Source organism: Nycticebus coucang, chromosome 3 (genome assembly GCF_027406575.1).
Source record: "Nycticebus coucang isolate mNycCou1 chromosome 3, mNycCou1.pri, whole genome shotgun sequence".
Classification (NCBI taxonomy): Eukaryota; Metazoa; Chordata; class Mammalia; order Primates; family Lorisidae; genus Nycticebus; species Nycticebus coucang.
This window is the reverse complement of record NC_069782.1, coordinates 64,313,660-64,338,336: the sequence shown is the minus strand read 5'-3', so window position 1 is coordinate 64,338,336 and position 24,677 is coordinate 64,313,660. Positions and strand designations below refer to the sequence as shown.

The window sequence follows — 24,677 nt, the reverse complement described above, 5'->3', positions numbered from 1 at the left end:
AGCGCCTCCCCAGGAGATGCCCGGAACTGCAGCTACATTCAACCAGTTTGGAGCAGACAGGGGGCCAGGCCAGGTTTATAAGCCCCAATTAATCCAGAGGTTGAGCCAGATCACTGAATCCTCCAAATTCACTCAGGGAGATCCAGGAACCCTTTCTTACATCAACATCTCTTCAACCTAGCAATTACTTTTATTAGTCACTTTCTTAGATGGACTCTAAAATAAATTTAAACACATTTAAAAGATAACTTCATAAGCTGGGTGTAGTGGCTCATGCCTATAATTCTTAACACTCTGGGAGACAGAGACAGGAGGATCCCGTGAGCTCAGGAGTTCTAGGCCAGCGTGAGCAAGAGCGAGACCCTGCCTGTACTAAAATAAATAAATAAATAAATTAGCTTAGCTTTGTGGTGGGCACCTGCAGTCAGGATGGTGAGGCAAGGCAGGAGGACACTTGAATCCAAGAGTTTGAGTTCGTTGCGAGCTGGGCTGATGCTACTGCTCTCTATCCTGGACAACAGAGTGAGACAGAGCCTCAAGATGTTGCCCTGGGTAGAGTGCCATAGCATCACAGCTCACAGCAACCTCCAACTCCTGGGCTCAAGCGATTCTCCTGCCTCAGCCTCCCAAGTAGCTGGGACTACAGGTGCCCGCCACAACGCCCAGCTATTTTTTTTTTTTTTTTTTGGTTGCAGCCATCATTGTTGTTTGGTGGGCCGGGCTGGATTCGAACTTGCCAGTTCAGGTGTATGTGGCTGGTGCCTTAGCCACTTGAGCCACAGGCGCCGAGCCAAAAAAAAAACAACTTTTACATCCTAAACAGCAGACATAAATCATCCGAAGCCATCAAAAATAGCAATTACTTACATCTCTTGAACACAAGCATTCCCATTTAGTCCTCACGAATTTTTTTTTTTTTTTGTAGAGACAGAGTCTCACTTTATCACAGCAACCTCCAACTCCTGGGCTAAGCGCTTTTTTTTTTTTTTTTTTTTTTGTTTTGTTTTTTTTGAGACAGTTTCACAATGTTGCCCTCTGTAGAGTGCAGTAGCGTCACAGCTCACAGCAACCTCCAACTCCTGGGCTTAGGTGATTCTCTTGCCTCAGCCTCCCGAGTAGCTGGGACTACTGGCGCCCACCACAACGCCCGACTTTTTTTTTTGTTGTTGTTGTTATTGTTTCAGTTTGCCAGAGCCAGGTTTGAACCCACCACGCTCGGTATATGGGGCCGGCGCCTTAGCCACTGAGCCACAGGCGCCGCCAGTCCTCACGATTTTCTCAACATCTTAGAGAGAGGAAACTGAAACAGAGATTTTTTTTTTTTTTTAGACAGTTTCATTCTGCCGCTCTGGGTTGAGTGTGGTGTCACCATAGCTCACAGTAACCTCAAACTCTGAAACTCTTGGGCTCAAGCGATCCTCCTGCCTCACCCTCCCGAGTAAATGGGACTACAGGCACCTGCCACGGTGCCCGGTTCGTTTTTCCATTTTTAGTAGAGACGAGGTCTCAGTCTTGCTCAGGTTAGTCTGGAACTCCTGAATAGAAGCAATCTGCCCGTCTCCGCCTCCCAGACTGCTAGGGTTATAGGCGTGAACCAGGGTGCCCAGCCTAGCACAGAGAAATTTTAAGTAATGGCCCACAGGTCCAGACCTAGTAAGCCGCAGATCCGGGGTACAAATGCCACCAAGGGAGCGCCATATGCATCTTCATTGAAGGTAAATAAAAGATAAAAACAAAACCTCCTAATTAGGTAGAAAATTCTAGTTGCGCCGTGGAGAGATAAAGGAAGAAGCACAGTGCGAACTGGCGCTTGGCCCTGCGCCCTCGCCTGACACCCCAACCTCCCCAACGGCCGCCCAGCACCTGCGAGAAGGGCGGGGAATCGCTGCTCCTTTCCCGTGGAGCCTTCTCCGCCTTCTGCCTGTCTCCTTTTCGGGTGTTCGGAGGCTGTCTCCTACCCGACGGCCGCGACCCCACAAGGCCACATCGCCCTGGAACCGAGGCCCACCCCCGCCCCCCGACGGCAGAAGCGCCCGCAGGTCCGAGGCAGGGAAGGTTAGGCTGGAGCCGCTCTGGAGAAGCAGCTGCCCCTAAGCCTTCTAGGAAAAGCAGTGCGCGAGCGGCACCACTGTACAGCTAAGTGTCCGGGTATCCCCATGCCCAGGACTCCTACGGAGGCGACACGGCGGCCGAAGTGAGCGCGCGGACAGCAGTGGCGGGGAGGGGTATTCACCCGATCCCAGACGTGGGTCGGGACGTTCGGGCTTCTGATTCTTGGAGGCTCCCTCCACGCGGGTGGCTGCGCCCAGGGACTCGGTCCTCCGCTCCCCTGCAATGGCGGGAGGCTGTGGTCTCCGCACTGGGGCTGCGCAGCTTGTCTAGAGCAAGCGGGGGTGGGAGGGTTGGGAGAGGCCGGTCTATAGTCCGGGCCGCCGGAGGCCAGGGGCCGCGGGGACTTTTATTCTGACACGGCCAGCGCCGGGCTCTGCTTAGTCACGGTGACCTGCACGCTCCGCGCCTCCCCCCACGCGCCGTGATGGAGGCGCTGGGGATCTGGAGGCGGAGGCGGAGCCGGAGCGCGGCCATGGCAGGGTGAGTGAGGCAGCCTGTGCTCGGGCTGCGGGCACGGCAGGCCGCGACCGCCCCTATGGTCGTGACCGGGGACACGGGAACCCGGAGCCACGACGCGGGGAGCTTCCAAGTTTCCCGCACGGCTCCGCGGAGGGTCAGGAGGGAGCGGCCGGTGTCCGATCTTTTTGTTGGACAGCGCGACTCGCTGGGCGGCTCAGGAGAGACCCAAGCTGGGCGGCTCAGGAGAGACCCAAGCTGGGCGGAGAACCCAGGAAGAGCTGTTCAGACTGAAGCCCTGGGACCTCGGGGAGTTGGGGGGCTTGGTCTCCCTCTGGGCCATGGCAGGGTCACTTCCTCTCTTCTCCAGGCCTTGGTGGCAGCTCAGGCTGAGCATGCGCAGTCCTCACTTGTCGCTGCTTGGCAGGGGTGCGGGGGGAGTGCCAGGTACCCAGGGGGCACCGTTGACCCATTGGCCTACGACTGAGAGGCAAATTTAGGGGCTTGGCACGGGAGAGGTGGCCAAGCGGTGCCCTGGGCCGGGTGGAGAGGGCCCTCTGGCAGGCACAGTGGCGTGGGCAGGCAGCCAGCTACCCATTTGCCCTCAGGGGTGGTGCCAGACCCCAGGAGCGATGCAGGAGACACACAAGAGAGGGTGGGCCCAACGTTGACCTACCTGGGGCTCCCTACTCTTTGAATCGTTGGGACTGGGGCGCGAGGGGGATGGACGGTCTACTCCTTAACAAATAAACAATTAAGTTCCAGTTGCTGGCAGCGCTGTAATGAAAATAAAACAGGGAGGAGGGGACCAGGAACTGAGCCCCAGAAAAATGAGAGGTGAACATGGGAAGCCTCCGGCAGATCTCCCACCCCTCATTTTCAAAACAAACCTCATTCTCTGCCTCTCTAGTCTCCAGGGCTTTCCTTGAAATATTTCTGTCCTCATTAGCTCTCACTACATTCTTCACTGACTTTCCAGATTGTCTATTTCATTCTCCTTCTGAGTCTTTGCCCTTGCTATTTCCTTGGCCTGAAAAACTACCCTCTCCCCCATACCCTTACCTGTTCATCATGTTCATCCTTGTTCAGCTCTAACCTCACCTTCTCAGAGAGGCCTCTACTAGCTGATTTAAAGAAAAGGAGGTACCACATTGTCCCATTGTCACATTGCTATTGTAATTTTCCTCACCATCCTGATGTCTGCTCAGGTCTTGCTCATTTTATGGTCCTTCCCTCCCCAGCTGCCTGATCCAGGAGGGTAGGGTTTTTTTTTTGGTCTTGCTCACTGCTCTATCCCCAGTACCCAGATCAGTGCATGTGGTAGACATTGACTGAATAAAAGTCCGCTGAGGTAAATGAAGGAATGAATTTGACATGCCCTGTGAAGAGAAAGGCTGCCCGATGGATGGAACAGAGTGAGCAAAGGAGGAGATGGGCAGGAGCTGTGTAGGGTCTTGGCTGCCATTCAGAAATTTGGTTTTACTTCTAGTACCAAGAGAGGTATTGGAGAATTTAGAGCAGTTCCCCTGCTCTCCCAGACATGATCTGAACTATGGTTTTCTTGTTTTTTATTTTATTTTATTTATTTTTGTTTTTTTGTTTTTTATTTTTTTTATCGCCCTCGGTAGAGCGCTGTGGCATCACAGCTCACAGCAACCTCTAGCTCTTGGGTTAGGTGATTCTCTTGCCTCAGCCTCCCAAGTAGCTGGGACTACAGGTGCCCACCACAATGCCCAGCTATTTTTTGTTGCAGTTTGGCTGGGGCTGAGTTCGAACCCGCCACCCTTGGTATATGGGGCTGGCGCCCTACCCATTGAGCCACAGGCACCGCCCAGACCTATGGGGTTTGTGTGTGTGTATGTATGTGTGTGTGTGTGTGTGTGTGTGTGTTGTGTTTTCTTTTTGTTTTTTGAGTTAATGTCTCACTTTGTTGCCCTGGTATGATCATAACTCACTATAGCCTTGAACTCGTGGGCTGAAGTGATCCACCTGCCTCAGCCTCCCAAGTAGCTGGAACTACAGACATGTGCTACCATGCCCAGCTAATTTTACTTTCTTTCTTTCTTTTTTCTTTTTTTTTTTTTGGTAGAGACAGGATCTTGCTCTGTTGCTCAGACTGATCTTGAACTCCTGGCCTCAAGTGATTCTCCCAAACTTGCCCTGTGTTTTAAGACATACCTGGGGCTGGTGAGGTCAGGGGGAAGTTTGCAAATACAGTGGACTCCACTTTACCTGGTTTGCTTGCTTGGGAAGAAAAAGTGAGCTAAGAGTTGCTTTATCTTATAAAAGGAAGCCTCACACATGCTAGCCCAGCCTCAGGTTCTGCCCCCAGCCCTGTGCTCTCTCCTTTCCAGGCCCCTGAGTGCCAGAGGTGGTGTTGTTCCTTGTCATTTGGAACCCCATGCAGCTGGAACCCAGGCCTAGCGGGGCTGGGGCCCGCAGCCGATTCCTGCCCCTGAAGTCACAGTGCCCCAAGGGGGCAGGGGACGCAGTGATGTACGCCTCCACTGAGTGTAAGGCTGAAGTGACACCCTCCCAGCATGGCAACCGCACCTTCAGCTACACCCTGGAGGATCATACCAAACAGGCCTTTGGTATCATGAATGAATTGAGGCTCAGCCAACAGCTGTGTGACGTCACCCTCCAGGTCAAGTATGAGGATGCACCGGCTGCACAGTTCATGGCCCACAAGGTGGTACTGGCCTCATCCAGTCCTGTCTTCAAGGCTATGTTCACCAATGGGCTGCGGGAGCAGGGCATGGAGGTGGTGTCCATCGAGGGCATCCACCCCAAGGTTATGGAGCGCCTCATCGAGTTTGCCTACACAGCCTCTATCTCTATGGGTGAGAAGTGCGTGCTCCATGTCATGAATGGGGCTGTCATGTACCAGATTGACAGTGTCGTCCGAGCCTGCAGCGACTTCCTGGTGCAGCAGCTGGACCCCAGCAACGCAATTGGCATCGCCAACTTTGCCGAGCAGATAGGCTGTACTGAGCTGCACCAGCGAGCCCGAGAGTATATCTACATGCACTTCGGGGAGGTGAGCAGGAGAGGGGTCTTGGAGCAGTTGTTTGGGGACAGTGTCAGGAGAAGGATGGAAAAGGACCAGGGATGGACCAATGAGAGGTAAAGGCCCAAGGCAGGGAGAAAAAATGTGGGAGGTTCAGGTTAACAACTGGTGAAAGTGACATATTCCTGGGTCTCTGTGTTCCTGGGTTTCTTTAGGGCCAAAGGTGGGCACAGAGAGTAGTGAACATGACAGCTGCAAAACCCTGGGCTGTGCTGAGCAGCCCAGGCTTTCTGACGGTCAGCAAATATTTATTAGACACTCGTGACAGGCTTCAGTCTGATCATTAGTTGTGTATTCTTTGTTCCATGCAATGTCCTTATGCTTTTGGTTTCATTTTTGTCTCTCGGTGGAGGAAGTTGTGACAAAACATAGGAAAGTTCTTTAAGAAAAAGTCACAATGATCAGCCCTAATTCTTGGGTGGCAACAACTAGAGATTGTACCCTTGAAGTGATAATAAGTGTTTATTGAGGACTTGCTGTAGGCCAGCCCTTGTTCTAAGTGACTCATATCCTTAAATCATTGACTGTTCCTATCCTATGAGATGGTACTGAACTTTGGCCTATACAGGCTGGGCAATGCCCAGGCCCCAAGCTTTAGCAAGTTTCATGCTTTGGAGTACCTTACTGGAAAATGCGTTTCTTTAATTTTTTTTTTTTTAGAGACAAGTCTCATTCTTTCACTCAGGCTGGAGTGCAATGATGTGATCATAGCTCACTGCAGACTTGAACCCCTGGGCTCAAGTGATGCTTCCACCTCAGCCTCCTGAGTAGCTTGGACTACAGGGTTACATCACTACATGGTTAATTTTTGTATTTTTTTGAAGAGGTGGGGTCTTGAGATGCCTCCCAGGAGGGTTTCAAACTCCTGGCCTTAAATAATCCTCCTGTTTCAGCCTCCCAAATTGCTGGGATTATAGACATGAGCTACCATGCCCCCCCCTCCTTATTTTCTAAGTCCTCCTGTGGCTGGGACCAGCTGGAATAGATGCTATCCTGATCCCCATTTCTCTTTGAGGTTGGATGCTCTCCTCTCCCTACTACAAGTGAGGTTAACCAGATGCCCCGAGGCATGTTGGTATTAGTCCTATGGCCATGGCTTCCAGGAAAGCAGTCCCTGGGAAGGTCCCTAAAACCACCTACACAGTTTCTTTCTTGGGATTGTATAAGCTTAGGGTACCAGATCACCATTGTTTATATAGACAGGTGCATGACAAGAAATTTTTGTCCAGGGCCCTGTCTACCTCAGAAGTAGTCCTGCTACAAAGTGGCCACTAATACAATCTCCACTTTACAGAGAGGGAAAACCAAGGCGTGAAGCATTTCAAAGATTTTCCCCAAATCTTATAGCTAAAAAGTGGTAGAGTCAAAATTACAGCTCATGCACATTTCTTCAACACCTGTACTTTTTTAAATTCCAGAATATTCTATTGCTACTGCTTCCCCCTTTTTTCAGTTTATCCTTTTGGAAATGATTTCATCTTAAAAAAAAAAAATAAGCCAAGAGCAGTGGCTCACACCTGTAATACCCTCCTTTTGGGAAGTTGATGGCAGAGGATCACTTAAGGCCAATAGTTTCAAACCATGGTGCCTGAGTAACATAGTAAGGACTTTTGTCTCTAAAAAATTTTAAATTAGCCACCTGTGGTGGTGAGTATCTATAGTCCCAGCTACTCCAGAAGCTGAGGTAGGAGGATCATGTTAGCCCAGGAGTTTGAGGTTGCTGAGCAACAATGACGCCACTTGCACTCCCCCCTGAGTTTCTGGGTGACACCTCATCTCTCTTTTTTTTAAAATTTATTTTCATATATTTTTTTTAATTTTTTTTTTGTAGAGACAGAATCTCACTTTATGGCCCTCGGTAGAGTGCCGTGGCCTCACACAGCTCACAGCAACCTCCAACTCATGGGCTTAAGCGATTCTCTTGCCTCAGCCTCCCGAGTAGCTGGGACTACAGGCGCCCACCACAACGCCCGGCTATTTTTTGGTTGCAGTTTGGCCGGGGCCGGGTTTGAACCCACCACCCTCAGTATATGGGGCCGGCGCCTTACCGACTGAGCCACAGGCGCCGCCCTATTTTCATATTTTTGAGATAGAGTCTCACTTTGCCACCCTTGGTAGAGTGTCGTGGTGTCATAGCTCACACTAACCTCAAACTCTTGGGCTCAAGCAATTCTCTTCCCTTAGCCTCCCAAGTAGATAGGACTACAGGCATTCTCCACAACGCCCAGCTATTTTTTTTTCTCCTTTTTTTTTTTTTTTTGTAGAGACAGAGTCTCACTGTACCGCCCTTGGGTAGAGTGCGTGGCGTCACATGGCTCACAGCAACCTCTAACTCTTGGGCTTACGCGATTCTCTTGCCTCAGCCTCCCAAGTAGCTGGGACTACAGGTGCCCGCCACAATGCCTAGCTATTTTTTTGTTGCAATTTGGCTGGGGCTGGGTTTGAACCTGCCACCCTCGGCATATGGGGCCAACGCCCTACTCACTGAGCCACAGGCGCCACCCAATGCCCAGCTATTTTTAAAGATGACGTCTTGCTCTGGCTCAGGCTGGTCTCAAACCTGTGAGCTCAGGCAATCCACCTGCCTCAGCCTCCCAGAGTGCTAGGATTACAGGTGTGAGCCACCTCACCTGGGCGAGATCTCATTTTTTTTTTTTTTTTTGTTGCAGTTTTTGGCCAGGGCTGGGTTTGAACCCACCACCTCTGGCATATGGGGCTGGTGCCCTACCCCTTTGAGCCACAGACCCCACCCAGAGATCTCATCTCTTAAAATAAAAACAAACAGGGCTGAGAGTGGTGGCTCACACCTGTAATCCCAGATTCTGGGAGGCTGAGGCAGGTGGAATGTCTGAGCTCAGGAGTTCAAGACTAGCCTGAGCAAGAGCAAAACACTGTCTCTAAAAAAAACTGGGCATTGTGGTGGGTGCCTGTAGTCGCACCTACTCGGGAGGCTGAGGCAAGAGGATCACTTGAGCCCAAGAGTTTGAGGTTGCTGTGAGCTATAATGCCACGACACTCAACCCCAGGGCAACTGAGTGAGACTCTGTCACATTAAAAAAAAATAATTGAGGGCGGCACCTGTGGCTCAGCAGGTAGGGCGCCAGACCCATATACCGAGGGTGGCGGGTTCAAACCCGGCCCTGGCCAAACTGCAACAATAAAATAGCCAGGCGTTGTGGTGGGCGCCTGTAGTCCCAGCTACTTGGGAGGCTGAGGCAGGAGAATCGCCTAAGCCCAGGAGTTGGAGGTTGCTGTGAGCTGTGTTATGCCATAGCACTCTACCAAGGGCCATAAGGTGAGACTCTGTCTCTACAAAAAAAAAAAAAAAAAAATTGAAATCCTGGGAGCATAAAATGGTATAACAACAAAATAGGCAACATATTCTTTAAGCTCAAAAACCAAATGATACAAAAATATACATAGTATATTGTGTCTTTGCCCATTTATAGGAGTGCCTGGCAATAGTATCAACTCATTTAATCCTCACAATTTATTTATCTATTTATTTATTTTTATTTTTTAGAGGCAGGGTCTCTCGTTCTGTCGCCCAGGCTGGAGTGCAGGGCGTGATCATAGCTCCCTGCAGCCTCGAATGCCTGGGCTCTCAAGCAATCCTCCTGCCTCAGCTTCCTGAGTAGCTGGGACTACATGCACGCAGCCACCACGGCCGGCTATTCCTCAAAATTTAAGAGGTTCATACTATTCGAGTCCCCGTTTTGCAGATGATGATGCTGAGACCGTCAGAGGCACCTAGAGTAACCTGTCCAAGGTCCTGCTTGGTGAGGGGTGGGGGAGACACACAAGAGTCAGCCCATCCCACTTCCGCCCCCTGTAGGTGGCCAAGCAAGAGGAGTTTTTCAACCTATCCCACTGCCAGCTAGTGACCCTCATCAGCCGGGATGATCTGAACGTGCGCTGTGAGTCTGAGGTCTTCCACGCGTGCATCAACTGGGTCAAGTATGACTGCGAGCAGCGGCGCTTCTACATCCAGGCGCTGCTGCGGGCGGTTCGCTGCCACTCCCTGACGCCGCACTTCCTGCAGATGCAGTTACAGAAGTGTGAGATCCTGAAGTCAGACTCCCGCTGCAAGGACTACCTGGTGAAGATCTTCCAGGAGCTAACCTTGCACAAGCCCACGCAGGTGATGCCATGCCGGGCACCCAAGGTGGGCCGGCTCATCTACACGGCTGGCGGCTACTTCCGCCAGTCCCTCAGCTACTTGGAAGCCTACAACCCCAGTGATGGCACTTGGCTCCGGCTGGCAGACCTGCAGGTTCCGCGCAGTGGCTTGGCAGGCTGTGTGGTGGGTGGGCTGTTGTATGCAGTGGGCGGCCGCAACAACTCTCCTGACGGCAACACCGACTCTAGTGCCCTGGACTGCTACAATCCTATGACCAACCAGTGGTCCCCCTGTGCCCCAATGAGCGTACCACGCAACCGCATTGGGGTTGGCGTCATTGATGGGCACATCTATGCGGTCGGTGGCTCCCACGGCTGCATCCACCACAACAGCGTGGAAAGGTGAGTGGCTGGGCCTGGAAGGGTGGATTACAAGCATCTTGCTACTAACAGGTCTCTAGCCACTGGGATCTGGAAATTTTTGTTGTTGAGTGTGGATCTCTGCTTCCTGCTATCAGGAAGTAGAGTTCTCAAGGTGAAGCTACATTTCTGGGATACTTATGGTCAGTGACCTTGGATGATGTGCCTGGCACTGTTAATTGCTTACAGGATGGTCATAAATCCATACAGCTGTATGCAGATTTGGAAACCATTTCCATCAGTTTGAAATTTTTGGACTGCATACAGTGGTTCATGCCTGTAATGCCGGGGGGCGCTCTGGGAGGCCAAGGTGGGAGGATCACTTGCAGCCAATAGTTTAAGATCAGGCTGGGCAATATGGTGAGACCCCCATCTCTGCACACACACACACACACATACCCAAAATTAGATGGGTGTGGTGTGCATGCTCCTAGTCCCAGCTACTTGGAAGACTAAGGCAGGAGGATCACATGAACCAAGAAATTCAAGGTACAGTGACCTATTTGAAATTGTTCTAATATGTTAATTCTATTTGGACATAACATCTCATTGCCATCTGTCTCAAATTTGTTATAGTAAATGAATTCTTCAGGGTAGAAGGTGCCCTTTTAGATGTGCTGTGCACAACCTACACAATTGTTCATGGTGACCTTGCATTTAGAAGCTGAGGTTTTTAGGTTTCCACCCTTACCTCATTTAGTCCTGCACCATCCCCTCCTCCTAGAAGTGTGTTATAGGATACAGTAGTAATCCGCAGAGCTTAAGATAAAGCAGACTCCCTCACCTACTGCTAGAGATACCAGAAATCTGGAGTTGGTGGTTTGGAACCAGGCTGAAGAATGAGATTTTTATTTTATTTATTTAGTTTATTTATTTATTTTTTTGAGACAGTCTCACTATGTCACCCTGGGTAGAGTGCTGTGGTGTCACATCTCTAAGCAACCTCAAACTCCTGGGCTCAAGTGATTCTCTTGCCTCAGCCTCCAAGTAGCTGGGACTACAGGCGCCTACCAAGTAGCTGGGACTACAGGCACCCACCACAGTGCCTGGCTATTTTTTTTTGCAGTTTTTGGCTGGGGCCAGGTTTGAACCCACCTGGTTTGAATACCACCTCTAGTATATGGGACCGGCACCCTTCTCCTTGAGCCACAGGCACCACCCAAGCTATTTTTTTGTTGTAGTTGTCACTGTTGTTTTGCAGGCCCAGGCTGGATTCGAACCTGCTAGCTCCTGTACATGTGGCTGGTGCCCTAGCTGTTGAGCTACAGGTGCCGAGCCTAATTTTTTTTGAGACAGAATCTCACTCTGTTGCCAAGTGCTGTAGTGTCATCAGAGCTCACAGAAACCTCAAAACACTTGAGCTCAAGTGATCTTCATGCCTCAACTTCCTGAGCAGCTGGGACTATAGGTGTATGCCTCCACACCTGGCTAATTTTTTATATTTTTAGTATAGATGGGGTCTCATTCTTGCTTAGGCTGGTCTTGAACTCCTGAGCTCAAGGAATCCTCCTTCCTCAGCCTCCCATGGTGCTAGAGTTATAGTGTGAGCCACCATGTCCAGCCAAGAATGAGATTTTTATTTCTTTTTATTTTTTAAATTAATTAATTAATTTTTGAGACACAGTTTCATTTGTTGCCCTTGGTAGAGTGTTGTGGCATTATAGCTCACAGCAACCTCAAATTCTTGGGTTTAAGCTATCCTCTTGCCTCAGCCTCCTGAGTAGCTGGAATTACAGGCACCTGCCACAACACCTGGCTATTTTTTGAGATGGACTCTCACTCTTTCTTAGGCTGGTCTCAAACCAGTGAGCTCAGGGCAGTCCACCCGTTTCAGCCTTCCAGAGTGCTAGGAAGAATGAGATTTTTTTTTTTGGCCAGGGCTGGGTTTGAACCCGCCACCTCTGGCATATGGGACCGGCACCCTACTCCTTGAGCCACAGGCACCGCCCAAGAATGAGATTTTTTTTTGCCTCCCAAGTAGCTGGAACTACAGGCGCCTGCCACAACGCCCAGCTATTTTTGTTGTTGTTGTTGCAGTTTGGCCGGGGCCTGGTTTGAACCCGCCACCCTCGGTATATGGGGCCGGCACCTTACCGACTGAGCCACAGGTGCCACCCTAAGAATGAGATTTTTAAACAAACAACCCAGATGCTTCTAATGTATAGTCTATGGATGAAGGGACTATGCATCACCCTCAGTAGGCCACTTCTGAGAATGAAAGCAACACTATTAATTATTCTAGTACAGGTATGGAAGGAAGTACCCAGGACAACTGGGACATGTGGTTACCTCATCTTTGAAAAACTCTGAGTATCAGACACAGTGGCTCTGTGGATTACACCTGTAATCCCAGCACTTAGGAAGCTGAGGTGGGTGGATCGCCTGAGCTCATAGGTTGGAGACCAGCCTGAGACAGAGCAAGACCTTGTTTCTAAAAATAGCCAGGCATTGTGGCAGTCACCTGTAGTCCCAGCTACTTAGGAGAATTGAGCCCAAGAGTTTGAGGCTGCTGTGACCTATGACACCACGGCACTCTACCAAGGGGACAAATTGAGACTCTGTCTCAAAAAAAAAAAAAAGAAAGAAAGAAAGAAGAAAAAGAAAAGAAAAACTCTGAGTATCAATCACACTTTGAGGAAAACTGTCCTAGACAATAGCCTAGGTGTTAGAATTAGGGCTCTGGGGTCAAACCCCAGCTCCATTGCTCCTTGGTGACCTGGACATGCCATTACACCTTTCTGTAACTCTGCCTTGTCATTATCTGTGACTGGGTGGGCCTCTGTAACATAAGACTCAGCAGGGGCCTGGCAGGGGTGGGTGAAGCCACTGGGGTCCAACAGATGCAGGTATGGCCTTTAGCAACTGATGGCTGTGACCATCAGTTTCTTCATCTGGAAAATGGAGTTGCTGGTACCTGGCTCCTTGGAGAATGGCTGTAAGGGTCAAAGAGTTCAAGTGTCACAAGGAATAGGGTACCTAGCCTGTAGAGAGTTCCATGGAGGCAGCTCTGATGGCTGCTGTCATCATTCTTCTTACTATGCCATTACAGGTATGAGCCAGAACGGGACGAGTGGCATTTGGTGGCCCCAATGCTGATGCGAAGGATTGGGGTGGGTGTGGCTGTCCTCAACCGTCTGCTTTATGCTGTTGGTGGCTTTGATGGAACAAACCGTCTTAACTCTGCAGAGTGCTACTACCCAGAGAGGAATGAGTGGCGGATGATCACACCCATGAACACCATCCGAAGCGGGGCAGGTGGGTGGGAGCTGTGGGGAGGGGAGTGTTCCAGGAAATGTCCCACTTAGTTCCAGGATGAGACCCTCTCACTGCAACCCTTACCCTGTGACACTCATAGAAGAGGTAGATTCTGTTAGAGTCATAGCCTCTCCTGGCTTATTTCTGAGGGTTCCTTTGGGAGAGGGGGGAAGGATGAGATGAAGGATCCCCCAGATAGGTGGTGACTAGGGCTCCAAGGCTTGGTCCTGGAGTCACCCCCTCCACACGGTGCTGTTTAGGTGTCTGCGTCCTGCACAACTGTATCTATGCTGCGGGGGGCTACGATGGTCAAGACCAGTTGAACAGTGTGGAACGCTATGATGTGGAAACAGAGACATGGACTTCTGTAGCCCCCATGAAGCATCGGCGAAGTGCCCTGGGAATCACCGTGCACCAGGGAAGAATCTACGTCCTTGGTGAGGCGTTGGTGTAGAGAAGAGTCCATGGCCGGGTGCAGTGGCTCATACTTGTAATCCCAGTACTTTGGGAGGCTAAGGTGGGAGGATTACTTGAGGCCAGGAGTTTGAGAGCCTGGGACATACAGCAAGACCCCATTTCTACTAAAAGTAAAAAAAAATTACTTGGTCATGGTGGGACACATCTGTAGTCAGAGCTACTCAGGAGGCTGAGGCAGGAGAATCATTTGAACCCAGGAGTTCAAGGTTGCAGTGAACTGTGATGATAGGAAAAAAGAAAAAGGAGAGTCCTACCAAGCCCCACCTATTGGGGACAGGTGGCTTTTGGGTCTCATAATTGCTTCCTTCTTACTTTTCCCTGCCCTGGGAGATGATTTGACCTATAGTGACCATCTCCTCTGCTCTCCCTGCAGGAGGCTACGATGGTCACACATTCCTGGACAGTGTGGAATGTTATGACCCAGACACAGACACTTGGAGTGAGGTGACCTGCATGACATCTGGCCGGAGTGGGGTGGGTGTAGCTGTCACCATGGAACCCTGCCGGAAGCAGATTGACCAGCAGAACTGTACCTGTTGAGCTGATTTTATTTTCTTGGGAAGAGAACAAAACAAAACAGTCCAATGGAGAGTATTGTTGTTTTTGTACAAAAACAGGGACAAGAGAAAAGACCACAGTGCAAGTAATACTCTTCATCCTCCAGGAAGGGAGGCTGGATGCTGCAGTGTTTAAACAATAGCTTGAAAGAAAAGGAAGGGCAGGGCAGGAACCCACCAGCCCCTCAGAGCACTCCCAGGAAGGTTCGAGACAACTGCCTAGATTGTGGGATGGGCAGAGGCAGACCTCTAGGAGAGAGGCCCCCAGACCTGCTGGCCAGATACTAGGCTGGAGTCACACTCCAGCATCCATTATTTCTTGAAAGCAGGTGCTGAGGTTAGCCTGGTTTTTGTTACTGCCATCTTTGTGATTCATTCCTAGAGACCTGGAAGGGGGGGCCAGTGAGGCCTTGGGAGTTGTAATCCCTCTGTTAATGTGGCTCCTGGGGAATGGTCTTGTACATAGAAGCTACTGGATATCTCTGGCCTGGACAGTTATTTTGTTGATAAGTAACCTGTAACTTTCCAAGGAAAATAAAGAACAAACTAACTAGTGTCTTCCACCTGGGATGTTAGCTAGAACATTTAAACCCAGCAACAGAAAAGGCCGTTCTCCTGAAATGCACTCAAGTCTTTGATTAAGACTTGTATTTGAAACCAGTTTGTTATCTCTGCCCATTGCATTTTGATAATGTAGGGCATCTTTCTTTCCACAGGTAAACTGCACAATTGTCTCTCTTAGTTTCAGCTGCCATGGGAAACAAACACCTAAGTCTTTGACGTATCTCCTAGGGTTCTCAAGTTCAATCTCATATGTGCTATGCATTTTTTTTATTAGAATGATAAAAGAAAGGCACAAAGTTAAGTAAGAAGTCACAGAATTGTCTCTGTCCCATTGAGTGACAGTTGTTGCTGGTAGAGTCCCAGGGCAAAGATGCCATCAAGGGTCTTCTCTCAGCATCAGCTACCGAATCCTTGTGCTATACATTTATATATATATAATGTGTGTGTATATATATATATATATGTATGTATATATATATATATATTTTTTTTTTTTTTTTAGAGACAGAGTCTCACTGTACCGCCCTCAGGTAGAGTGCCATGATGTCACACAGCTCACAGCAACCTCTAACTCTTGGGCTTACGTGATTCTCCTGCCTCAGCCTCTGGAGCAGCTGGGACTACAGGCGCCCGCCACAACGCCCAGCTATTTTTTTGTTGCAGTTTGGCCGGGGCTGGCTTTGAACCTGCCACCCTCGGCATATGGGGCCGGCGCCCTACTCACTGAGCCACAGGTGCCACCCTATACATTTTATATTTATTTCAAGGGAAACCACCTCTAACATGCCTTCCAAAATTGGTGAAAATATCTGGCCATTTGTTATGTTCTGTAATAGCATAGACTGAAAGTGTTTGAACCCACCTTTGTTTTATTTAGGTACCTGGATATTAAAAGGGCAAAGGGGTTTCTTAGAAATGAAACTGGTGGTTATCTTAGGCAAGGGGTTCAATCCCCTGGTCTCTTCTGAACAATTTGTGTGGAGGTGGTATGTATGTGGCTTGGATTTGTTCTACTAATCAGCTCTTTGTGCTACAGTGGGGAAAAGATGTATGAAGCATGGTCCCAACTCCTGGGGAATTCATAGGATTTTCTGAGTAGCTTAGATATATATATATATATATTTTTTTTTTTTTTTTTTTTAAGAGACACTTTATCACCCTTGGTAGATAAAGCACACAGCTCACAGCAACCTCCAACTCCTGGACTTAGGTGATTCTCTTGACTCAGTCTCCCAAGCAGCTGGGATTACAGACACCCGCCACAACAGCCGGCTATTTTTGTTGTTGTTGTTGCAGTTTGGCTGGGGTTGGGTTTGAACCCACCACCCTTGGTATGTAGGGCCGGCACCCTACCCATTGACCCACAGCCGCTGCCAGATGGGAAATTTTTTTAAAAATTTTTTTGGATTTTTTTGGCCGGGGCTAGGTTTGAACCCGCCACCTCTGGCATATGGGACCAGTGCCCTACTCCTTGAGACACAGGCGCCGCCCTTTTTTTTTTTTTAATTTTTAATTTCAGCTTGTTTGTTCATTCTTCATTTGAAGTACTCTTTCTTTTTTGTTAGTTTTCTTCTTCCTCTGGTGGTGCTCTTTCCCATTGCCTCCCCAGTAGCTGGGATTACAGACGCCCACCACAATGTCTGGCTGTTTTTGATGTTGTTAGTGGAGACCAGGTCTTACTCTGGCTTACTGCTGCTCACACTGGTCTTGAACCTCTGAGCTCAGGCAATCCACCCGCCTCAGCCTCCCACAGCGCTGGGACTACAGGCGTGAGCCTCCACACCCGGCCTGGACAGGAAATATTTTATTTCCTCTCTCTCTCTCCTTTTTTTTTTTTTCTTTTTTTGAGATAGAGTCTCACTGTCTTGCCCAGGCTGGAGTACCAAGGCATCCTAACAGCTCACTGCAACCTCAAACTCCTGGGCTTAAGCAATTCTCTTGCTTCAGCCTCCCAAACAGCTGGGACTACAGGTGCCCACCACAACGTCCGGCTATTTTTAGAGACAGGGTCTTGCTCTGGCTCAGGCTGGTCTAGAACAGGTGAGCTCAGGCAAGACACCTGCCTTGGCTTCCCAGAATGCTAGGATTACAGGCGTGGGTCACTGTGCCTGGCCCTTAGATTGTTCTATTTTCCTAGAATATATAGACAAGGCTACAACACCCTTTCATAGTTGCGTTTCCTTAGGTACAAGTGTGTATATCACTAGATCAGGGGATAGACACAGTCTTACTACATGCTACCAGATCACCCTCTAAAATGGTTGTAACAAATTTATGTTGTTGTTTTTTTTTTTTTTTGAGACAGAGCCTCAAGCTGTCACACTGGGTAGAGTACTGTGGCATCACAGCTCACAGCAACCTCCAGCTCTTGGGCTTAGGCGATTCTCTTGCCTCAGCCTCCTGAGTAGCTGGGACTACAGGCACCCACCACAACGCCCAGCTATTTTTTGTTGCAGTTTGGCCGGGGCTGGGTTCAAACACTTTCGGTGTATGGGGCCAGCACCCTTACTCACTGAGTCGCAGGCGCTGCCTCCAAATCTATCACTCTTTTCCTTTGATGGTTCTTCTCTTTTGTCTCATATTTAAAAATCTTTTGTTTCTTGCCATTTTCTGCTGCTTCTTATTCACTCTTGTCGCCTCCTACCCATAAATTTAATTTCCATTACCCCCCAAACTAACAACATTTTGTTTTTGTTGATTTTGTTAGAACCAGGAGTCCTGGCTGGCTGAGGTGGGGCATGTCTGTGATCCTAGCACTTTGGGAGGCCAGGGTGGGAAGACAGCTTGAGGCCAGGAGTTCATAGACCAGCCTGGGCAACACAGTTGATCCCATACCCCCTGGATGATGCAGGAGGATCACATGAGCCCAAGAATTGAAAGCTACAGTGAGCTATGACTGGTCCGGAGCACTCCAGTTTGGGTGACAGTGCAAAACCTTGCCTCTCTTTTTATTTTTATTTCAGACAGAGAGTCACCCTGGGTAGAGTCATCCTGTGGCATAGCTCACAGCAACATTAAACTCCTGAGCTCAAGCAATTCACCCACCTTCACCTCCCAGAGTGCTAGGATTACAGGTGTGAGCCACTGCTCCCAGCCAAGGCCAAGACCTTATCTCTTAAAGAAGAAAGAAAAAAAGAACCAAGAGGGGGGTGCCTGTGGCTCAATGGAGTAGGGCGCTGGCCCCATATGCCGGAGGTGGTGGGTTCAAACCCAGCCCTGGCCAAAACAAAAAACAAACAAACAAAAAACAAACAAACCAAGAATGCTGCTTTGTGGGCTGGACAAGGTGGCCCATGCATGAAACCCTGGCATTCTGGGAGGCTGATGTGGGTGGATTGCTTGAGCTCATGGGTTCCAGACCAGCTTGAGACCCCCCCCACCCACTCTCTACTAAAAATAGAAAAACTGGGGGCAGTGCCTGTGGCTCAACAGAGTAAGGTGCCGGCCCCATATGCTGGAGGTGGCAGGTTCAAACCCAGCCGGGCCAAAAAAAAAACCTGAAAAAAAAAAAATTAAAAAACTGGGGTGCATGTAGCTCAGTGATTAGGGCATCAGCCACATGCTCTGGGGCTGGTGGGTTCTAACCCAGCCTGGGCCTACTAAACAAACAAACAAAATAGCCAGGTATCGTGGCGGGCACCTGTAGTTCCAGCTACTCTGGAGGCTGAGGCAAGAGTACTCTAGGGCAACAGCTTGAGACTCTGTCTCAAAGAAAAGAAAATCCGGTGCCACCTGTGGCTCAGTGAGTAGGGCACCGGCCCCATATACCGAGGGTGGCGGGTTCAAACCCGGCCCAAGCCAAATTGCAACAAAAGATAGCCGGGCATTGTGGCGGGCACCTGTAGTCCCAACTACTCAGGAGGCTGAGGCAAGAGAATCGCCTAAGCCCAAGAGCTGGAGGCTGCTGTGAGCTGTGATGCCACAGCACTCTACCAAGGGTGATAAAGTGAAGACTCTGTCTCTAAGAAAAACCCCCCCAAAACAAGAATCCTGGTGGATTTCTTCCCGGTTGGAAATCTCACCCCACCTGTACCCAGGTGGAATAAAGCCATTTTAATTGCACAAACTGGGCCTCCGTTTTTCTTTCATCTTGCACCTCAGAATAATCATCTTTGGCTCCGTAACCTTTCATTTGTTGCTGAACCCGGGATGGGGAGAAGCCCCTTTGGGGGGCCAAAGTATACCACATTAGACTCAGCTAAACGGATCCTTCTTCTGGGGAGATAAAAGAAAACGAGAAATCTGGGCAGTGCCTGTGGCTCAAGGAGTAGGGCACAGGCCCCTATACCGGAGGTGGTGACGGGTTCAAACACAGCCCTGGCCAAAAACTGCAAAAAAAAAAGAAAACAGGAAATCTCTCTGACCCTGCCTAAACTTCATCCATCTAATGGTTTTTCATCTAGAACTCCTTTTCTAAACTTTTTAAAACTTCTTTTCCCGGCGCCGGCCCCATATACCGAGGGTGGCGGGTTCATACCCGGCGCCGGCCCCATATACCGAGGGTGGCGGGTTCATACCCGGCCCCGGCCAAACTGCAACAAAAAAATAGCCGGGCGTTGTGGCGGGTGCCTGTAGTCCCAGCTGCTCGGGAGGCTGAGGCAGGAGAATCGCCTAAGCCCAGGAGTTGGAGGTTGCTGTGAGCTGTGTGACGCCATGGCACTCTACCGAGGGCAATAAAGTGAAACTGTCTCTACAAAAAAATATATAAAAATAAATAAATAAATAAATTAAAAAAAAAACAAAAAACTTCTCTTCCCATCTTCTACTCTTAACTTCCTCTTTCCCTCTCCCTCCATCTCTGGGTCTCTTACTTCCTTCTCCTCCATTTTTTTCCCAGCTGGTTTCACAGTTCCTGATCTCAGCCCCAGCCACTCCAGCAAACCAGAATCACTGTCCATCCAGTGCCCAGTGTTTGGGGATGCCCTCTTTTTAAAATTTTTTATTCTTTATTTATCATTTTAAGAGGCAGAGTCTCACTTTGTCACCCTCAGTAGAATGCTATGGCGTCACAGCTAACAGCAATCTCCAGCTCTTGGGCTTAGGTGATTGTCTTGCCTCAGCCTCCCAAGTAGCTGGAACTACAGGCACCCACCACAACGCCTGGCTATTTTTTGTTGCAGTTTGGCTGAGACCGGGTTTGAACCCGCCACCCTCAGCATATGGGGCTGGCGCCCTACCCACTGAGCGACAGGCACCACCCTCTTTCTTTTCTTTTTTTTTTTTTTTTTGTAGAGACAGAGTCTCACTGTACCGCCCTCGGGTAGAGTGCCGTGGCGTCACACGGCTCACAGCAACCTCTAACTCTTGGGCTTACGCGATTCTCTTGCCTCAGCCTCCCGAGCAGCTGGGACTACAGGCGCCCGCCACAATGCCCGGCTATTTTTTTGTTGCAGTTTGGCCGGGGCTGGGTCTGAACCCGCCACCCTCGGCATATGGGGCCGGCGCCCCACTCACTGAGCCACAGGCGCCGCTCCCTCTTTTTTTTTCTTAACACACAGGGTCTCTCTCTGTCACCTGGGCAACAGAGATAGAACTGGTTTCTGGAGGGGGAAAATTGTATAGAGGAGCTACTGGGCTGATGAAAACCCTGAGGTGCTGGCAGTGTGGTATACCTGGAGAGGGCATGCAGCTCAGTACCTCATGAACGAATCAAATATATCATAATTGTGTTAAGCCATTAAAAATTGGATATATTGGGCAGTGCCTGTGGCTCAGTGAGTAGGGCTCCCGTCCCATATACCGAGGGTGGTGGGTTCAAACCCAGCCCAGGCCAAACTGCAACAAAAAATAGCTGGGCGTTGTGGTGGGCGCCTGTAGTTCCAGCTACTCGGGAGGCTGAGGCAAGAGAATTGGGTAAGCCCAAGAGCTGGAGGTTGCTGTGAGTCCTGTGATGTCATGGCACTCTACCGAGGGCGGCAAAGTAAGATTCTATCTTCACACACACACACAAAAAAAATTGGATATATTTAACATGCACAAGTTGATGATTTGATATATATATATGGTGAAATATCACAATTAAGCGAATATTTCCATCAGCTCACATAGGTACCATTTTCTCTTTTTGAGTGAGAACACTTAAAGGTGTACCCTCTTGGCATGTTTCAAGTATACCATAAATAATGTTACTCATATTCACATTAGTGTATGTGAAAGCTCCAGAACTTGTTCATTTTGCATAACTGAAATTTGTACCCCTTTGCCGACATCTCCTCATTTCTTCCTCCTACCTGATTCTTCTTTTCTTTCTTTCTTTTTTTTTTTTTTTGTAGAGACAGAGTCAAACTTTATGGCCCTGGGTAGAGTGCCATGGCATCACACAGCTCACAGCAACCTCCCAAACCCTGGACTTAGGCGATTCTCTTGCCTAAGAATCTTCTCTCCTGAGTAGCTTGGGACTACAGGTGCCCACCACAATGCCCAGCTATTTTTTTTGTTGCAGTTAGGCCAGGGCCGGGTTCGAACCTGCCACTCTAGGTATATGGGGCCAGCACCCTACCCACTGAGCCACAGGCACCGCCCTGATTCTTCTTTTCTTTTTTTGCTGTAGAGATGGGACCTCGCTATGTTGCCCAGGCTGATCTTAACCTCCCAAAGTGTTGATTATAGGTGTAAACCAAGTACCTGGTCATATTTTTATCCTGTCTTGTTCTTTATTTCCACACATACACAGAGTACTGGATTGCAACATATGTGAATGATGTGTACATAAATTCTTGGTCATAGTGGAGTACAGTAAATCTGTGTGGGATTGAATGCAATTGTCCAAGTCTTTCAGATGCTTCTCCAAGAGTATGGATTATGTTAGATCCTTGGAAGAGGAGAGTTACTCAGCCTGTTAGGATTTCTGTTTAAGACAAGGACACGTAAATAAATAAAGACAAGGACACATTTTTGATCTCCCTCTGCTTTTGCCAACAGATCTCTCAGGACTTCATGGGAAAAAATGATGCCTCTTCTAGGTGACAGCACTACCTATCTCCAATCACTCAATAAGTACTTGCCCACAATATCAGGAAAGTGAGATACACTTGATCAATATGTTAAGGAAGCTTTAGATTCTTCCTGTGGCTGTTTTAGGAGAAACAGCCTCAGTTCCTTAAAGGATTTCTCATGTGACATGTGACGTGGCTTGTTTTATCTGTTAGTTTCATCTCCCCCCTCAACTCTGAGGGATGAGCTGAGTGCTGCATTCTCCTCTCCCCAACTGGGGTGGGGGGGAAGAGGAGCACAAGGGGTGGGATTTGGGGCCTTCTCATATGTAGGTGAACCACTCAAGCCCTTGTAGGGGTCTGCCTCAAATTGTATGGGAACAAGGAAGGTGCCCTTAAGAAAAATGGAGATATGATAAGTCCCTTTCAGGTGTCAGAAGAGCAATAATAGGAGACCTCAAGAAACGGAGGGACTGGCAGCGCCTGTACCTCAGTGAGTAGAGCGCAGGCCACATACACCGAGGCTGGGGGGTTCCAGTCTGGCACAGGCCTCCTAAACAAGGACAACTGCAACAACAACAAAAATACTGGGGCGTTGTGGCGGGCGCCTGTAGTCCCACCTACTTGGGAGGCTGAAGCAAGAGAATCGCTTAAGCCCAAGAATTTGAGGTTGCTGTGAACTGTGAAGCCACAGCACTCTACCGAGGGCTACATAGTGAGACTATTTCAAAAAAAAAAAAAAAAGAGAAGAAAAGAAATGGAGGGACAAGTCCCCTTCTCGGGGATAAAGGAACGACTCTGGGGTCCCCTCAGGAAGAGAAAACGACTTGGGGGCCCCCGTAGGAAGAGGGAGCGCTGCCTGGGTGTCTCGTAGAAAGGGAGCACAATAAGAAGAGAGAATTGATGCCAGGGTTCCTTCAAGAAGTGGGGCACGACTCTCGGTCGCTCGCAGGAAAAAAGGCTGGGGTCACTCTCCTGTACCTCGGGCGGGTCACATCAGAGCGCCTAAAGACTCGCTGTACATGGGATACTTCGGCCCTCGGGTAAGATAGAAGCTGACATACCCCATTGGCTGCAATCTTGAATGACAACTACTCCAGCCAATCGGAATGGAGAAAAGGCTGCGGCAGTCCCAGCCACGCCTCCCCTCCTTCTGCGCGTGCGCTCCTTTCTGCTCCTGCTGTAGTTCCGGGCCCCATTCCAGGAGGTGCTCGAGGGCTTGTGAGCCCAGCCCTGCCTCTTTGCCAGCCTCTGCGTGTGACCCGTTTACAAAAATAATACATACTTGATAGGGCTGTTGTGAGAATGATGTCGGATAATTTATGTAAAACAAACAAAAAAAAGAGCTCTCAGTAAATCTGACCTATTGTTATTTGCATTTTACAGCGAAAAAAATTGAGGCACAGAGTAGGTAAGTAAACTGCTCAGACTAGCCCAGCCATTAAATGGGCAACGTCTAAACCAGAATCCAGGCAAGCTGAATCTAGCTTCTGTGTGCTTATCCGGCACGGTTTTGTATCTCCCAGATAAAAAATTCCGAATATTTTTTCTTTTTCCTGATTATAAAACAATTTGCCCACGGTTATAAAGGTAATACACACACATTGCAAAAAGTTCAGAAAATATTGAAGACTAAAAAAAGCAAGGCGGGGTGCAGTGGCTCACACCGGTAATCCTACCACCCTGGGAGGTCGAGGCGGGTGGATTGCCTGAGCTCACAGGTTGGATACCAGCCTGAGCAACAGCAAGACCTTGTTGCTAAAAATAGCCGGGCATTATAGCGTGCACTTGTAGTCCCAGCTACTCGGGAGGCTGAAGCAAGAGAATCACTTGAGCCCAGGAGTTTGAGGTTGCTGTGAGACACCACGGCACTCTACAGAGGGCGACAAAGTGAGACTCTGTCTCAAAAAAAAGAAAAAAGAGAGAAAAAAAGAAAAAACTGAGGCAAGAGGATGGCTTGATTGCTTGAGCCCAAGAGTTGGAGGTTGCTATGAGCTCTGATACCACAGCACTATACCCAGGGCGACAGATTGAGACTCAGTCTCAAAACAAAACAAAAAAGGGGGTCTTACTTTGTTCCCTAGGCTGGTCTCAAACTCCTTGCCTCAAGCAATCTTCCACCTTGATCTCCCAGAGTGCTAGGATTACAGACAGGAGCTGCTCAGCCTGGCCTTATTGTTATGTGATATATATATAATGTCAACACATAACAACTATATATATATATAGAGAGAGAGAGAGAGAGAGACCTAGTCTCGCTCTGTTGTCCCAGGCTAGAGTGCAGTGACATCATAGCTCACAGAATCCTCAAACTCCTGGGCTCAAGCCATCCTCCTGCCTCAGCCACCCTAGTAGCCGGGAATACAGGCACCCACCATGATGCCTAGCTAATTTTTTTATTTTTAGTAGAGACTGGGTCCCACTCTTGGCTCAGGCTGGTCTCCAACTCCAGAGCTGCAGCAATTCACTCCCCTCTGCCTCCAAGAGTCCTAGGATTACAGGTGTGAGCCACATCACTCAGCCTCTTTTTTTTTTTTTTTTTTTTTGTAGAGACAGAGTCTCACTTTATTGTCCTTGGTAGAGTGCTATTCTATCACAGTTCACAGCAACCTCCAGCTTCTGGGCTTAAGTGATTCTCTTGCCTCAGCCTCCCCAGTAGCTGGGACCACAGGCGCCCACCACAACACCCGGCTATTTTTTGTTGCAGTTTGGCCA

At 49.2% G+C, this 24,677-nt stretch overlaps 1 protein-coding gene across 2 annotated transcripts; it reads left to right on the top strand.

Moving 5' to 3' along the window:
• The first annotated feature begins 700 nt into the window (after positions 1–700).
• KEAP1 (kelch like ECH associated protein 1) lies at positions 701–18,627 on the top strand. 2 transcript variants are annotated; one of them, XM_053583282.1, is made up of 6 exons: positions 701–1,715; positions 4,923–5,608; positions 9,474–10,159; positions 13,227–13,432; positions 13,693–13,869; positions 14,283–18,627. In XM_053583282.1, exons 2-6 carry the CDS (start codon positions 4,970–4,972, stop codon positions 14,447–14,449), a joined length of 1,875 nt encoding a protein of 624 aa, XP_053439257.1. In that variant the 5' UTR covers positions 701–1,715; positions 4,923–4,969; the 3' UTR covers positions 14,450–18,627. The 2 variants fall into 2 exon arrangements, with proteins under 2 accessions (XP_053439257.1, XP_053439256.1); XM_053583281.1 differs by lacking the exon at positions 701–1,715 and adding an exon at positions 2,206–2,592.
• Positions 18,628–24,677: the final 6,050 nt, after the last annotated feature.

Bases quoted from the DNA above. Each gene is read 5' to 3' on its own strand.
- KEAP1 (XM_053583282.1), top strand. From the start codon at position 4,970: ATGCAGCTGGAACCCAGGCCTAGCGGGGCTGGGGCCCGCAGCCGATTC. The intron at 5,609-9,473 runs GTGAGCAGGAGA...CGCCCCCTGTAG, and splicing joins TCTACATGCACTTCGGGGAG to GTGGCCAAGCAAGAGGAGTT. The intron at 13,870-14,282 runs GTGAGGCGTTGG...CTCTCCCTGCAG, and splicing joins GGGAAGAATCTACGTCCTTG to GAGGCTACGATGGTCACACA.